Source organism: Haematobia irritans, chromosome 1 (assembly GCF_050003625.1).
Source record: "Haematobia irritans isolate KBUSLIRL chromosome 1, ASM5000362v1, whole genome shotgun sequence".
NCBI lineage: Eukaryota > Metazoa > Arthropoda > Insecta > Diptera > Muscidae > Haematobia > Haematobia irritans.
This window is the reverse complement of record NC_134397.1, coordinates 251,516,949-251,535,200: the sequence shown is the minus strand read 5'-3', so window position 1 is coordinate 251,535,200 and position 18,252 is coordinate 251,516,949. Positions and strand designations below refer to the sequence as shown.

At 29.6% G+C, this 18,252-nt stretch overlaps 1 protein-coding gene across 3 annotated transcripts; it reads left to right on the top strand.

Annotated features, from left to right (window-relative positions):
• Window positions 1–9,734: 9,734 nt before the first annotated feature.
• On the top strand, window positions 9,735–17,732 carry LOC142219632 (carbonic anhydrase 2-like). 3 transcript variants are annotated; one of them, XM_075288527.1, is made up of 4 exons: window positions 9,735–9,979; window positions 10,030–10,133; window positions 16,797–17,150; window positions 17,210–17,732. In XM_075288527.1, the coding sequence occupies exons 1-4, from the start codon at window positions 9,907–9,909 to the stop codon at window positions 17,627–17,629; spliced, it is 951 nt and encodes a 316-aa protein (XP_075144642.1). In that variant the 5' UTR covers window positions 9,735–9,906; the 3' UTR covers window positions 17,630–17,732. The 3 variants fall into 3 exon arrangements, with proteins under 3 accessions (XP_075144642.1, XP_075144641.1, XP_075144643.1); XM_075288526.1 differs by having other exon boundaries at window positions 9,737–9,979; window positions 17,207–17,732; XM_075288528.1 differs by having other exon boundaries at window positions 9,738–9,967; window positions 17,207–17,732.
• Window positions 17,733–18,252: the final 520 nt, after the last annotated feature.

Below are 18,252 nucleotides of genomic sequence, written 5' to 3'. Positions count from 1 at the left end.
GTGGATGACAGTCTTTCGTAGAAGTTTCTACGCAATCCATGGTGGAGGGTATATAAGATTCGGCTTGGCCGAACTTACGGCCGTATACACTTGTTAATTTTTTATACCCTTCACCACTACTGTGGTACAGGGTATAATAAGTTTGTGCATTTGTATGTAACGCCAAGAAGGAAAAGTCTGAAACCCATCGTTTAGTATACCGAACGTCTTAGAATTAAATTCTGAGTCGATTTAGCGATGTCCGTCTGTCTGTCTGTCTGTCTGTCCGTCTGTCTGTCTGTTGATGTATTATTGTGTGCAAAGTACAGCTCGCAGTTTTAGTCCGATTGTCCCAAAATTTGGTATAGGGTCCTGTTTCGCCTCAAAGACGATCCCTATTGATTTTGTAAAAAATCGGTTCAGATTTAGATATAGCTGCCATATATATTTTTCACCGATTTGGTCATAATTGGCGTGTATATCAACCGATCTTGCTCGGAAAACTTGCAAAATATCAGCCAAATCGGTTCAGATTTAGATATAGCTCCCATATATAGCTTTCGCCCGATTTACACTCAAATGACCACAGAGGCCAATTTTTTGCTCCGATTTAGTTGAAATTTTGCACAGGGAGTATAATTAGCATTGTAGCTATGCGAGCCAAATTTGGTTGAAATCGGTTCAGATTTAGATATAGCTCCCATATATAGTTTTCGCCCGATTTACACTCATATGACCGTAGAGGCCAATTTTTAACTCCGATTTAGTTGAAATTTTACACAGGGAGTAGAATTAGCATTGTAGCTATGCGTGCCAAATTTGGAAATCGGTTCAGATTTAGATATAGCTCCCATATATACCAAAATACTAACATTTTCCTTGTAAAATCGCCACTGCTTAGTCGAAAAGTTGTAAAAATGACTTTCCTAAACTTCTAATGCATATATATCGAGCGATAAATTATAAATAAACTTATTCGAAGTTTCCTTAAAATTGCTTCAGATTTAAGCGTTTCCCATATTTTTTTACTAACATTGTGTTCCACCCTAGTGCATTAGCCGACTAAAATCTTGAGTCTATAGATTTTGTACAAGTCTATCAAATTCTGTCCAGATCGAGTGATATTTAAATGTATGTATTTGGGACAAACCTTTATATATAGCCCCAACACATTTGACGGATGTGATATGGTATCGAAAATTTAGATCTACAAAGTGGTGCAGGGTATAATATAGTCGGCCCCGCCCGACTTTAGACTTTCCTTACTTGTTTTTTAATTGATTTTTGTGTTGATATATTTTTATACTGAAGGAAATCTGGAAGAATTTACCTGCATACTCTGATCTTCAAGATTCCACAATTAAACATCATTAATGGGTCAGATTCCAGCAAGTCAGTCACATTCCACTTTGTTAGCATGAGAATAAAAACATATTTATCTAAATCATAAACATTTTAATACAATATATAAGCCTAAGGCCTATGTGGTTATAGTAATAATTTTATTTTATTCTTAAGAAAGATAAATACATAAAATAAATATATAAATAATATAAATATGTGCCTTAAAGTTATTGCCCTGATGAGATCAACACACCAACCACAAATCTTATCAAACGCAATATTTATATGGGAATTCTATATATAAATATATTTAATTCTTCATAGCTATTTCCTATTAAAACAAATTTGAAAACCTCACTTAAAAATAACAAATGTTTCTATTTGAGATTTCATCATAGCTTAATTCATACAACAAGAAATCTGAGGCATTTCAAAAGCAAAATAGAATAAATCATTTAAAAACAAACAGCAAATAATAACAGGTTGGCTGATAAGTCCCCGGTCTAACAAAGAAAAAAACACATTTTTTTGTCAAAATTCGTTTTTATTATTCAACATAGTTCCCTTCAAGAGCGATACAACGATTATAACGACCTTCCAATTTTTTGATACCATTTTGGTACACCCAGAGAAGGAATATGATCACCTCAAACATGTTTTAAGAGCAAAATGTTATTTTTGGGTGGTGACCATGTAACATGGTTTTCGCAACCATGTTATTTTCTCTGAAATCATGTATCTTATTTCGGCAAGCAGTTTATATTTGACGAGAAAATAACATTTTTGTGACAAACATGTTACATGGTCACCATACAAAAATAACATTTTGCTCTTGAAACATGTTTGAGGTGATCATATTCCTTCTCTGCGTGTAGTACTCCTTCGGGTTTGCCTCAAAATAGGCCTCAGTTTCGGCGATCACCTCTTCATTGCAGCCAATTTTTTTCCCTGCGAGCATCCTTTTGAGGTCTGAGAACAAGAACACGAACAAGTCGCTGGGGGCCAGATCTGGAGAATACGGTGGGTGGGGAAGCAATTCAAAGTCCAATTCATGAATTTTTGCCATCGTTCTCAATGACTTGGTGGAACAACACTTTTTATATCCTCCACCATAGGATAGTAACACATCGAAATATTGCTCTAAGACCCCATAAAGTCGTGGTGAAATTCTGAGTCGATCTGGACATGCCCGTCCGTCCGTCCCTCTGTTGAAATCACGCTAACTTCCGAACGAAACAAGCTATCGACTTGAAACTTGGCACAAGTAGTTGTTATTGATGTAGGTCGGATGGTATTACAAATGGGCCATATCGGTCCACTTTTACGTATAGTCCCCATATAAACGGACCCCCAAATTTTGCTTGCGATTGCTCTAAGAGAAACAAATTTCATCCGATCCGGCTGAAATTTGGAACATGGTGTTAGTATATAGTCTCTAATAACCATGCCAACATTGATCCATATCGGTCCATAATTATATATAGCCCCCATATAAACCGATCCCCAGATTTGGCTTGCGGAGCCCCTAAGAGAAGCAAATTTCATCTGATCTCGCTGAAATTTGGTACATGGTGTTATTATGTGACCGCTAATAACCATGCAACAATTGGTCCATACCGGTCTTAATTATATATAACCCCCATTTAAGCCGATCCCCAGATTTGATCTCCGGAACTCTTGGAGGAGCAAAATTCATCCGATCCCGTTGAAATTTGGCACGTGGTGAAATTTGGTTCATTGCGCTAGTATATGGCCGCTAACAACCATGCAAAAATTGGTCCATATCGGACCACTTTTACGTATAGCCCCCATATAAACCGATCCCCAGATTTGCCTTGCGGAGCCTCTAAGAGAAGCAAATTTCATCTGATCTGGCTGAAATTTGGTACATGGTGTTAGTATGTGGCCGCTAATAACCATGCAAAAATTGGTTCACATCGGTTCATAATTATATATATCCCCCATATAAACCGATCCCCAGATTTGGCTTGCGGAGCCTCTAAGGGAAACAAATTTCATCCGATCCTGGCCGAACTTACGGCTGTATATACTTGTTTTTTTTTTTCAAAGTTTTATTCCTACAAAAGAAATTGTCCAATTTTTTTCATTTGAAAATTTTGACAAAAATTTCTATAGTAATGAACATTTCACATGGAAAAGAAAATTGCAATCGAACTTTTGAAAATATATTCTGTATAAATAAAATAAAAATGAGTATATCGTCCAATAGAGGGAACTGATGAGGATGTGGAAATCCGAAACAGCTGTCTTCCCAACCATTTTGGACAACATTTTTGCTCTTCCATAATATCATAAAAAAATGAGAAATGATAGCCTCATATATATAAGCCATAATATCATTACATGTACTAGAGTACAATAATGTACTTCGTACAACAACAGTCTCGAATGCGCGCATCATAGTTGATCAATGCATTTTTAAATAAAATGTTGACAACATTTTCCATTGAAATAAAATTTTGACAAAATTTTCTTTAGAAATAAAATTTTGACTAAATTTTCTTTAGAAATAAAATTTTGACTAAATTTTCTATAGAAATAAAATTTTGACAAAATTTTCTATAAAAATAAAATTTTAGCAAAAATTTCCATAGAAATAAAATTTTGACTAAATTTTCTATAGAAATAAAATTTTGACAAAATTTTCTTTAGAAGTAAAATTTGGACAAAATTTTCTCTAGAAAAACAATTTTGACTAAATTTTCTATAGAAATAAAATTTGGACAAAAGTTTCTATAGAAATAAAATTTGGACAAAATTTTATATAGAATTAAAATTTTACCAACAATTTCCATAGAAATAAAATTTTGACTAAACTTTCCATAGAAATAAAATTTTGAAAAAATTTTCTTTAGAAATAAAATTTTTACAAAAGTTTCAATGGAAATAAAATTTAGACAACATTTTCTATAGAAATAAAATTTAAGCAAACATTTCCATAGAAATAAAATTTTGACTAAATTTTCCATAGAAATAAAATTTTGAAAAATTTTTCCATAGAAATAAAATTTTGACAAAAGTTTCTATAGAAATAAAATTTGGACAGCATTTTCTATAGAAATAAAATTTTAGCAAAAATTTCCATAGAAATTAAATTTTGACTAAATTTTCTTTACAAATAAAATTTGTACAAAATTTTCTTTACAAATAAAATTTGTACAAAATTTTCGATAGAAATAAAATTTTAGCAAAAATTTCCATAGAAATAAAATTTTGACTAAATTTTCAATAGAAATTAAATTTTGACAAAATTTTTTATAGAAATAAAATTTTGACTAAATTTTCTTTAGAAATAAAATTTTGTCTAAATTTTCTATAGAAATAAAATTTTTACTAAATTTTCTATAGAAATACAATTTTGATAAAATTTTCTTTAAAAATAAAATTTGGACAAAATTTTCTATAGAAATAAAATTTTAGCAAAAATTTCCATAGAAATAAAATTTTGACTAAATTTTCTATAGAAAAAAAATTTTGACTAAATTTTCTTTAGAAATAAAATTTTAGCAAAATTTTCCTTAGAAATAAAATCTTCACAAAATTTTCTTTAGAAATAAAATTTTAACAAAATTTTCTTTAGAAATAAAATTTTAACAAAATTTTCTATAGAAATAAAATTTTTATTAAAATTTTCTGTAGAAATAAAATTTGAACAAAATTTTCTTTAGAAATAAAATTTGGATAACATTTTCTATAAATTCAAAATTTTCTATAAAAAACAACTTCAAAATAAAATTTTTTAATTTTGGTAAGATTGTTGGTAAAATTTTGGTACCTTAGTTTTGGCACGAGGTACATTAGTTTTTGCACCGTATGGGACTATAATTCCTTTGATCCAAGTCCATTTTCTTACCCTGCGCCACACTGTGGAAAAGGGTATTTATAAGATCATATGTTTGCAAACACCCAGAAGGAGATGAAATCGCAGTTTTGGTCCAATCAACTCTAAATTTAGAATAAGTGGCTATTTTGGGTCAGAATAGGACCCTATTGATTTTGGAAGAAATCGGTTTAGATTTAGATATAGGTCCAATATATATCTTTCGCACGATATGCACCTATATGGACCCAGAAGCCAAAGTTTTACCCTGAATTGCTTGAAATTTTGCACAAGGAGTACAATTATAAGTATAGTCATGTGTGCTAAATTTGATTGAAATCATTTCACGTTTCGATATAGCTCCCAATATTTTATTTCTATAGAAAATTGTGTTAAAATTCTATTTCTATAGAAAATTTTGTCAAAATTTTATTTCTATAGAAAATTGTGTTAAAATTTTATTTCTATAGAAAATTTTGTCAATATTTTCTTTCTATAGAAAATTTTGTCAAAATTTTATTTCTATAGAAAATTGTGTTAAAATTTTATTTCTATAGAAAATTTTGTCAAAATTTTATTTCTATAGGAAATGTTGTCAAAATTTTATTTCTATAGAAAATTTTGTCAAAATTTTATTTCTATAGAAAATGTTGTCAAAATTTTATTTCTATAGAAAATTTTGTCAAAATTTTATTTCTATAGAAAGTTTTGTCAAAATTTTATTTCTATAGAAAATTGTGTTAACATTTTATTTCTATAGAAAATTTTGTTAAAATTTTATTTCTATTGAAAATTTTGTCAAAATGTTATTTCTATAGAAAATTTTGTTAAAATTTTATTTCTATAGAAAATTTAGTCAACATTTTTTTTCTATAGAAAATTTAGTCAACATTTTATTTCTATGGAAATTTTTGCTAAAATTTTATTTCTATAGAAAATTTTATTTCTATAGGAAATGTTGTCAAAATTTTATTTCTATTGAAAATTTTGTCAAAATTTTATTTCTATGGAAAATTTTGTTAAAATTTTATTTCTATTGAAAATTTTGTCAAACTGAATTATAAACGTATTTAATCGGTCTTTTTTAATTTAATATATACAACGTATGGGCTTACTTATTATTTAGAAGACGGTGTTAGGAGGGTTTAAGATACCTTGCCATCGGCAAGCGTTACCGCAACCCAAGTAATTCAATTGTGGATGGCAGTGTTTAGAAGAAGTTTCTACGCAATCCATGATGGAGGGTACATAAGCTTCGGCCTGGCGGAACTTACGACCGTATATACTTGTTTTTTTTTTTTTTAATTTATAGAAAACTTTTTTAAACATTTTATTTCCGTAGAAAAGTTTTGTAAATTTTTTATTTCTATAGATTTTTTTCTCATTTTATTTCTGTAGAAAATGTTGTCAAAATTTTATTTCTATAGAAAATTTTGTCAAAATTTTATGTCTATGGAAAATTTTGTCAAAATTTTATTTATATAGAAAATTGTGTTAAAATTTTATTTCTATAGAAAATTTTGTCAAAATTTTATTTCTATAGGAAATGTTGTCAAAATTTTATTTCTATAGAAAATTTTGTCAAAATTTTATTTCTATAGAAAATGTTGTCAAAATTTTATTTCTATAGAAAATTTTGTCAACATTTTTTTTATAGAAAATGTTGTCAAAATTTTATTTCTATAGCAAATTTTGTCAAAATTTTATTTCTATAGAAAATTTTGTTAAAATTTTATTTCTATTGAAAATTTTGTCAAAATTTTATTTCTATAGAAAATTTTGTTAAAATTTTATTTCTATTGAAAATTTTGTCAAACTGAATTATAAACGTATTTAATCGGTCTTTTTTAATTTAATATATACCACGTATGGACTTACTTATTATTTAGAAGACGGTGTTAGGAGGGTTTAAGATATCTTGCCATCGGCAAATAATTCGATTGTGGATGGCAGTGTTTAGAAGAAGTTTCTACGCAATCCATGATGGAGGGTACATAAGCTTCGGCCTGGCGGAACTTACGGCCGTATATACTTGTTTTTTTTTTATTCAAAGTTTTATTCCTACACGCACAGAAAAACCATGTTTGGACATGGTTGCCGCATCCATTTTATGCTTATCTAGAGCATGTAATTGCCGCGAAAACCATGTATTTTGTCTTTGTAAAAATAGTTTTCGAGCGGAGAAAAATGTATGGTGGCAATAAGCATTTGAATGGTTCTCAAATACCGCAAACATGTTCTATCATTTAAATGATAGAATTTGAGACCATTAAATGGTCGGGAAAATCATGTACCTGACCATTCAATTTTTTTTACTTTTTTACAGGGAAAAAAGTATTTTTATAGTTTAACTATAGACATGTCTAGAACCATTACATGGCCATAAAGACCATTTACATTTTTTTCGTGACCATTTAATTTTTTAACTTGTTTGCAGCGAAGAGAATTTTATAAAAACATTGATTGGTACACACGATTTTCATTTTACGCGTCAGTCGTGTGTTGATTGTTTTTTGGAATGGACGGAGAATACGGATTTACTGTGTTTTGTGTTAATTTATTTATTCAGAAGTGGCACGTGGTTTTATGTGAACACAAAAAGGGAAAGAGTAATTGAAATGTAAATGTTCCTGTTTTTTGTTATGCATTTTGCTATATGGATAATTTATTTTTATTTGCAGTTACATGATGTCTGCGTTTGTACATTTGATGGGCACGATGTAAATATTAAATAATTACTTATTGTTGAAATTGAAATAAAATAGGGTGTGTAAAAATATATGATGTTTGCTTGAACGGCATTATAAATACAAATAAACAATGAATTAGTTTATAAATAAATAAAAACAAACAAATAAAGTTAATTTTGTGTTTTCTTTTCTCAAGTGGCGTCCTTTTTTCGACGATGAAAAAAGTTTTTTCATAAAGATGAAAACATTTTAGGTTGTGACCATGTTCTTTTAACTAGGAGAAAAACATTTTTAATGAATACCATAACATTTTAAATCGTGACCATTGTCTTTTCATTCAAACAAAATTCTTTTTATCAATATAATAACATTTTAGATGAGGACAATTACATTTTTCTTAGAACCATGTTCACTGAGCCAACATGGTTGCAGGTTAAAATGTTACATAGTCGCCGCAAAAATAGCTCCTATCATATTATTTTGCTCTTCGAATATGATTGTGAAAATCATGTTTCTTCTCTGCGTGTACAAAAGAATTTGTCCAATTTTTTCATTTGGAAATTTTAACAAAAATTTCTATAGTAATGAACATTTTCCATGGAAAAGAAAATTGCAACCGAACTTTTGAAAAAATATTCGATATAAATAATTGAAATGAGTAGATCGTCCAATAAAGGGAACTAATGAGGATGTGGATATCCGAAACAGCTGTCTTCCCAACCATTTTGGACAACATTTTTTGCTCTTCCATAACATCATAAAAAATGAGTAATGATAGGCTCATATATATGAGCCATAATATCATTACATGTATGTTACTAGAGTACAATAATGTACTTCAATGCATTTTGAAATAAAATGTTGACAAAATTTTCCATAGAAATAAAATTTTGAAAAAACTTCTATAGAAATAAAATTTTGACAAAATTTTCTATAGAAAGAAAATTTCGACAAAAGTTTCTATAGAAATAAATTTTAAAATTTTCTATAGAAATAGAATTTGGACAAAATTTTCTATAGAAATACAATTTTGACTAAATTTTCTTTAGAAATAAAATTTTGACTAAATTTTCTATAGAAATAAAATTTGGACAAAATTTTCTATAGAAATAAAATGTTGACTAAATTTTCTTTAGAAATAAAATTTTGTCTAAATTTTTATAGAAATAAAATTTTGACAAAATTTTCTTTAGAAATAAAATTTGGACAAAATTTTCTTTAGAAATAAAATTTGGATAACATTTTCGATAAATTCAAAATTTTCTATAAAAACATTTCTTTCTAAAATTTTATCAACAACTTCAAAATAAAATTTTTTTATGTGGTAGATTTTTGATAAAATTTTGGTACCTGAGCAAATGTGGCCAAAATACGCACATTTTCCTTGAAAAATCGCCACTGCAAAAACAAAAACTTTTAAATAATGAATAAAATTTTCCTATACATCTAATAACTCTCGACCGATAAAACGTAAAGACACTTGTGCGAAATTAAATAAAAATTGTTTAAGATTTCAATATTTCCCATATTTCTTTACTAACATTGGCTCCGCCTCATGGCATTAGCCGATTTAAATTTGAAGTCTAAATATTTTCTAAGAAGTCATAAAATATTTTGTCTAAATCGGAACAGATTTAAATAAATGTATATGGGACCATAAATCCAACAAAATTTAAGGAAATAAAAAATGTTGATTAAGTCATTTTGCATTTACCGTAATGGTGTCTAGCATAATAATAGCCACTGGGGTTCAAAATACCATCAGCTTCTTTGAGTCACTTGATGGGTTGGGGCTACACTTCAATCTGTTTACACTCTGGATTGGAACATTCATCAGTTTTCTTCTTCGTTTATTTCTTTTGTTTTTGCTGCGTTGCATTTTATGGATCAATTATTTTTAGCAGCTACTACTCAATGTCTTAATTGTTCAACAATATCACATCTGCCACCATTCATCGATGGTGTTTGTTTAAAAAAAAAATAACTGCAACATCAACATTAATAAAAATTTAATTTAGTTCAGATTTGAGTTTACATCAAAACAGAAGCAATATGAAAATCTTTCCAGTTCAGTTGGTGGTGGCCGTTGGTTTTATTTTGATTATGGCTAAAGGTAACTCGAGAGGTAATGTTTGTTTTTTTTTTTTTTGGTTATTTCTATTCGTTTCATCTAAGGTATCAATTCCCAATGGACCCACCAGGATCAGGCGAAATGGTATGACAATTATCCGGAATGCAGTTTGCGCCAGCAGTCTCCCATTGAAATTAATGACAATGAAGTAAGTGAAGTAGGTAGGAAATTCATTGGAAGAAAATCTAAATGTTTTCCAATATTGTCATTATACTATGACAATTCGAGAATAATTTTTCTGGCTTTCGAAATCGTTCAATAATTTAATAATTATAGTCTGATTTTTTTTTTGTGAGGGTGATTACACTATGCAACAAAATATACACCCAGAGAAGGAATATGATCAACTCAAACATGTTTTAAGAGCACCATGTTACTTTTTCACAGCGACCATTTAGCATCGCACAGATATTCTTTTCTCGTCAAACATAACATGCTTTCCGAAATCAGATACAAAATTTCCGAGAAAAGAACATGGTTTCGACAAACATGCTACATGTCTTCCGGGAAAAGTAACATTTTGCTCTTGGAACATGGTTGGGGTCATCGTATTACTTCTCTGCGTGTATAAAGTCCAATTACCCTGTGTCCCAAAAATACCTCTAGAACGCAAATTTTAGGCAAATCGTATAAAAATTGCCGTTTCTAGAAGGCCAATCCGGAGATCGGGCTGCACCAAAATATGGACCGATACACATAATCTTCCCCGCACATTTGTTTATGAACCCAAAATATCTTCAGAATTTGAATTTCAGGCAAATCAAATAAAAATTCGAATATCTCGATGCTCAAAAAGCACAGTTGCCACAGTTAGTAGAATTCTATAAAAAAGGTAGATGTTTTACCGTTTGGTAGATTGGAAGAATTCTTAATGTTTTGGTAGATTTTATAACATATTCCTTTCAAACTTTCAGAGTTACTTCAATTTTGTATAGAAATAAAATTTTGAGAAAATTTTCTATAGAAATGAAATATTAACATTTTTTTGATATTTTTACAATTTTGGCGAAATTTTCTACAAAAATTAAAATTTTTGCAAAATTAAAAAATTTGGCAAAATTTGCTATAGAAAAAACATTTTTACAAAATTTTCCTTAGAAATAAAATTTTGGCAAAATTTTTGACACAATTCTCAATAGAAATAAAATTTGGACAACATTTTCTGTAGAAATAAAATGTTTGCAAAATATTCTATTAAAATAAAATTGATGAAAAAATTTAAATAGAAATAACATTTTGACAAAATTTTCCATAGAAATAAAATTTTGTCAAAATAAAATTTTCTAGATAAAAAAATTGTTGGCATATTTTTCTAGAGATGTAAAATGTTGTCAAAATCCTCTATAGAAATAAAATTAAGACAAAATTTCCTACACAAATAAAATGTTAAAAAAAATTGTATAAAAATAAAATGTTGACAAACTTTTCCATAGTAATAAAATGTTGGCAAAATTGTGTATAGAAATAGAATTTAGGCAACATTGTCTATAGAAATAAAATTCTGGCAAACTTTTGTATAGAAATAAAATTTTGACAAAGTTTTCTATAGAAATAAACTTTTGACAAAACACTCTATAGAAATAAAATTTACACAAAATTTTCTACACAAATAAAATGTTTAAAAAATTTTGTACAAAAATAAAATTTTGACAAAATTTCCTACAGAAATAAAGTTTTGACAAACTTTTCTATAGAAATTAAATTTTGACAAAATTTACATAGAAATAAAATTTTGGCAAAATTTTCTTTGAATCTAAAATTTTGGTAAAATTTTCTATAGCAATAGAATTTGCACAAAGTTTTCTATAGAAATAAAATCTTGAGAAAAATTGCCATAGAAATAAAATACTGTCAAAGCTGTCTATAGAAGTTGTTGAAAGTTGTCTATAGAAATTTTGACAAAATTTGCTATAGAAATAAAATTTTGAAAAATTTTTCATAGAAATAAAATTTTGAAAAATTTTTCATAGAAATAAAATTTTGGCAAAATTTTCTAGAGATCTAAAATTTTGGAAAAATTTTGGCAAAATTGTCCATAGAAATAAAACATTTCTATAGAAATAAAATTTTGACAAAGTTTTCTAGAGAAATAAAATTTTGACAAAATTTTCTATAGAAATAACATTTGGGCAAAATTTTCTGTGAAAATAAAATGTTTGCAAAATATTCTATAAAAATAAAAAGAAATGAAAAAATTTCCATAAAAAATCATATTTTGACAAAAATTTTCCATAGAAATATAAATTTGTCAAAATAAAATTTTCTAGATAAATAAATTGTTGGCAAATTTTTCTAGAGATCTAAAATGTTGACAAAATTTTCTACACAAATAAAATGTTTAAAATATTTTGTATAAAAATAAAATTTTGACAAATTTTTCTACATAAATAAAATTTTGACAAACTTTTTCATAGAAATAAAATTTTGGCAAAACTCTCTACAGAACCAATATGTTGGCAAAATTGTCTATAGGAATAGAATTTTGGGAAAATTGTCTATAGAAATAAAATTCTGGCAAACTTTTGAATAGAAATAAAATTTTGACAAAGCTTTCTATAGAAATAAAATGTTGACAAAATTTTCTACACAAATAAAATGTTTAAAAAATTTTGTACAAGGATAAAATTTTAACAAAATTTTCTACAGAAATAAAATTTTGACAAATTTTTCTATAGAAATAAAATTTTGACAAAATTTTCTATAGATCTAAAATTTTGGTAAAATATTCTAGAGAAATAGAATTTGCACAAAATTTTCTATAGAAATAAAATTTTGAGAAAAATTGCCATAGAAATAAAATCCTGTCAAAGCTGTCTATAGAAGTTGTTGAAAGTTGCCTATAGAAATTTTGACAAAATTTGCTATAGAAATAAAATGTTGACAAATTTTTCCATAGAAGTCAAATGTTGGCAAAATTGTCTATAGAAACAGAATTTTGGCAAAATTGTCTATAGAAATAGAATTTTGACAAAATTGTCCATAGAAATAAAACTTTGGCAAACGTTTCTATAGAAATAAAATTTTGACAAAGTTTTCTAGAGAAATAAAATTTTGACAAAATTCTCTATAGAAATAAAATTTGGACAAAATTTCTGTTTTCCATAGAAATAACATTTTGACAAAATTTTCCACATAAAGAAACATTTGTCAAAATACAATTTTCTAGATACCATATCACATCCGTCAAATGTGTTGGGGACTATTTATAAAGGTTTGTCCCAAATACACACATTTAAATATCACTCGATCTGGACAGAATTTGATAGACTTTTACAAAGTCTATAGACTCAAAATTTAAGTCGGCTAATGCACTAGGGTCGAACACAATTTTAGTAAAAACCAGTAAGGAAAGTCTAAAGTCGGGCGGGGCCGACTATATTATACCCTGCACCACTTTGTAGATCTAAATTTTCGATACCATATCACATCCGTCAAATGTGTTGGGGCTATATATAAAGGTTTGTCCCAAATACATACATTTAAATATCACTCGATCTGGACAGAATTTGATAGACTTCTACAAAATCTATAGACTCAAAATTTAAGTTGGCTAATGCACTAGGGTGGAACACAATGTTAGTAAAAAAAATATGGGAAACATTTAAATCTGGAGCAATTTTAAGAAAACTTCGCAAAAGTTTATTTATGATTTATCGCTCGATATATATGCATTAGAAGTTAAGGAAAAATAGAGTCATTTTTACAACTTTTCGACTAAACAGTGGCGATTTTACATGGAAAATGTTGGTATTTTGACCATTTTTGTCGAAATCAGAAAAACATATATATGGGAGCTATATCTAAATCTGAACCGATTTCAACCAAATTTGGCACGCATAGCAACAATGCTAATTCAACCCCTTGTGCAAAATTTCAACTAAATCGGAGTTAAAAATTGGCCTCTATGGTCATATGAGTGTAAATCGGGCGAAAGCTATATATGGGAGCTATATCTAAATCTGAACCGATTTCAACCAAGTTTGGCACGCATAGCAACAATGCTAATTCAACCCCTTGTGCAAAATTTCAACTAAATCGGAGTTAAAAATTGGCCTCTATGGTCATATGAGTGTAAATCGGGCGAAAGCTATATATGGGAGCTATATCTAAATCTGAACCGATTTGGCTGATATTTTGCAAGTTTTTCGAGACTCATAAAATATTCGGATGCACGGAATTTGAGGAAGATCGGTTGATATACACGCCAATTATGACCAGATCGGTGAAAAATATATATGGCAGCTATATCTAAATCTGAACCGATTTTTTCCAAAATCAATAAGGATCGTCTTTGAGCCGAAACAGGACCCTGTACCAAATTTTAGGACAATCGGACTCAAACTGCGAGCTGTACTTTGCACACAAAAATACATCAACAGACAGACAGACGGACAGACAGACGGACATCGCTAAATCGACTCAGAATTTTATTCTAAGCCGATCCGTATACTAAAAGGTTGGTCTATGATTACTCCTTCTTGGCGATACATACAAATGCACAAACTTATTATACCCTCTACCACAGTAGTGGTGAAGGGTATAAATATAGGAAACATTTAAATCTGAAGCAATTTTAAGGAAACTTCGCAAAAGTTTATTTATGATTTATCGTTCGATATATATGTATTAGAAGTTTAGGAAAAATAGAGTCATTTTTACAACTTTTCGACTAAACAGTGGCGATTTCACAAGGAAAATGTTGGTATTTTGACCATTTTTGTCGAAATCAGAAAAACATATATATGGGAGCTATATCTAAATCTGAACCAATTTCAACCAAATTTGGCACGCATAGCAACAATGCTAATTCTACTCTCTGTGCAAAATTTCAACTAAATCGGAGTTAAAAATTGGCCTCTGTGGTCATATGAGTGTAAATCGGGCGAAAGCTATATATGGGAGATATATCTAAATCTGAACCGATTTCAACCAAATTTGACACGCATAGCAACAATGCTAATTCTACTCCCTGTGCAAAATTTCAATTAAATCGTAGCAAAAAATTGGCCTCTGTGGTCATATGGGTGTGAATCGGGCGAAAGCTATATGGGAGCTATATCTAAATCTGAACCGATTTCAACCAAATTTGGCACACATAGCTACAATACTAATTCTACTTCCTGTGCAAAATTTCAACGAATTCGGAGCAAAAAGTTGGCCTCTGTGGCCATTTGAGTGTAAATCGGGCGAAAACTATATATGGGAGCTATATCTAAATCTGAACCGATTTCAACCAAATTTGACACGCATAGCTATAATGCTAATTCTACTCCCTGTGCAAAATTTCAACTAAATCGGAGCAAAAAATTGGCCTCTGTGGGCAAATGAGTGCAAATCGGGCGAAAGCTATATATGTGAGCTATATCTAACTCTGAACCGAATGTACGGAATTTGAGGAAGATCGGACATCGCTAAATCGACTCAGAATTTAATTCTAAGACGATCGGCATACTAAACGATGGGTCTCAGACTTTCCCTTCTTGGCGTTACATACAAATGCACAAACTTATTAGACCCTGTACCACAGTAGTGGTGAAGGGTATAAATATGGGAAACATTTAAATCTGAAGCAATTTTAAGGAAACTTCGCAAAAGTTTATTTATGATTTATCGCTCGGTATATGTGTATTAGAAGTTTAGGAAAAATAAAGTCATTTTTACAACATTTCGACTAAGCAGTGGCGATTTAACTAGGAAAATGTTGGTATTTTGACCATTTTTGTCGAAATCAGAAAAACATATATATGGGGACTATATCTAAATCTGAACCAATTTCAATCAAATTTGGCACGCATAGCTACAATGCTAATTCTACTTCTTGTGCAAAATTTCAACTAAATCGGAGTTAAAAATTGGCCTCTGTGGTCATATGAGTGTAAATCGGGCGAAAGCCATATATGGGAGATATATCTAAATCGTAACCGATTTCAATAATATTTGGCACACTTGACTATAGTACTAATTGTTCTTCTTGTGCAAAATTTTAAGCAAATTAGGAAAAAAGTCTGACTTCTGGGGCCATATAAGTCCATATCGGGCGACATATATATATGGGAGCTATATCTAAATCTGAACCGATTTCAACCAAATTTGGCACGCATAGCTACAATGCTAATTCTACTCCATGTGCAAAATTTCAATCAAATCGGAGTAAAAGATTGGCCACTGTGGTCATATGAGTGTAAATCGGGCGAACGATATATATGGGAGCTATATCTAAATCTGAACCGATTTCAATAATATTTGGCACACTTGACTATAGTACTAATTGTTCTTCTTGTGCAAAATTTTAAGCAAATTAGGATAAAAGTCTGACTTCTGGGGCCATATAAGTCCATATCGGCCGAAATATATATATGGGAGCTATATCTAAATCTGAACCGATTTCTTCCAAAATCAATAGGGATCTATTCTGAGCCAAAACACATACTTGTGCCAAATTTGAAGTCGATTGGACAAAAACTGCGACCTAGACTTTGATTACAAAAATGTGTTCACGGACAGACGGACATGGCTATATCGACTCAGGAGTCCACCCTGAGCATTTTTGCCAAAGACACCATGTGTCTATCTCGTCTCCTTCTGGGTGTTGCAAACATATGCACTAACTTATAATACCCTGTTCCACAGTGTGGCGCAAAAAATGCAAAAAAATGTATTTATTAATCTGGGCTCCTTATATACGAAACACTTGATTTAAAACACTTGCTAATGTTTGCTCAGCACCAACAACAACTAAATATTGCTTTTATTTCGTAGTTAAATAAAATAATTTCAATTTTACTCACAGCCAATTTTGTTTTTTCTTTAGGTTATTAAAGCCTACTTCATGTTACCAATAAAATTTCAGCATTATAGTACACCATGCCCTAAGGCAGCTCGCCTTACGAATACTGGCCACACAGTGGAAACAGTTCTCTCCACTGAATGCCCAAAGCCCCAGATAACCGGAGGCCCATTGCTTCATGGCAACAGTTATGAAGTTGAAGGATTTCATTTCCACTGGGGTTCACAAAATATGCATGGCTCCGAGCATATTGTAAATGGCAAACGTTATTCCATGGAAGCGCATATTGTACATCGAAATGTCAAATATCCCACGGTAGAAGAGGCCCGAAAGCACTCAGATGGTTTGGCTGTATTGGCCATTTTCTATGAAGTTCAGGTGAGGTCATTGTTTAATCACAAAATCATTATTGGCCATTATTATTTATTCCCTAGAAGAATTCCAACAGAGGCCTTGTGGGATTAAAACGTTTCGTTAAGGCTTTGAACGAGGTGAAGAGATTTAATTCCACCACAAAATTAAGAGATTTTCGTTTGACTGACCTAATGGGCGATATCAAAACAAATCAATTTTATACCTATCAAGGCTCACTGACAACTCCACCATGTTCACAGGCTGTCACCTGGATTATATTTCCCAAAGTTTTGCATATAAATCTAACTCAAATGAAACCATTTCGTCAACTCTCTAATGCACGAGGAGGAGCTCTTGTCAATAATTATCGTTTTCTACAACCTAAGGGAAGGAGGGACATTTATCTCAGACTTGATAATTTGACTATGGTCATAAACGATGAAATGCCACCAAGACCTACGCCAGGACCATACGATGATTATGAAATACGATATGATTGGTGAAATTTACAATTTTTTGCAAAACAAATGCTGAGTAAATTATTTCTTATATGTTTTTGGAAATAAAATTGTTATATGAAATAAAAATTCTGATTCCTGCTAATAATTTATTTTTATTTGCAAGATCTTTTCTATAGAAATAAAATTTTGACAAAATTTTCTATAGAAATAAAATTTTGACAAAATTTTTTATAGAAATATAATTTTGACAAAATTTTCTATAGAAATATAATTTTGACAAAATTTTCTATAAAAATAAAAAAATTGACAAAATTTTTATAGAAATAAACTTTTGAAAAAATTGATAAACTTTTCCGTAGAAATAAAAAAAATGGCAAAAATTTCTATAGAAATAAAATTTTGAAAAAAATCGTCTATAGAAGTAAAATCTTGACAAACGTTTCTATAGAAAAAAAAATTTGACAAAATTTTCTATGTAAATAAGAGTTTGACAAAACTTTCTATAAAAATAAAATTTTGATAAAAATTTACAAAATTTTCTATAGATATAAAATTTTGACAAATTTGTTATACCCTCCACCATAGGATTGGGGGTATATTAACTATGTCATTCCGTTTGTAACACATCGAAATATTGCTCTAAGACCCCATAAAGTGTATATATT

Excerpts from the sequence above, each read along its gene's own strand:
- LOC142219632 (XM_075288526.1), top strand. The coding sequence starts at position 9,907 with ATGAAAATCTTTCCAGTTCAGTTGGTGGTGGCCGTTGGTTTTATTTTG. Across the intron at positions 9,980-10,029 it reads GGCTAAAGGTAACTCGAGAG|GTATCAATTCCCAATGGACC; the intron begins GTAATGTTTGTT and ends GTTTCATCTAAG. Across the intron at positions 10,134-16,796 it reads TTGAAATTAATGACAATGAA|GTTATTAAAGCCTACTTCAT; the intron begins GTAAGTGAAGTA and ends TTTTTTCTTTAG.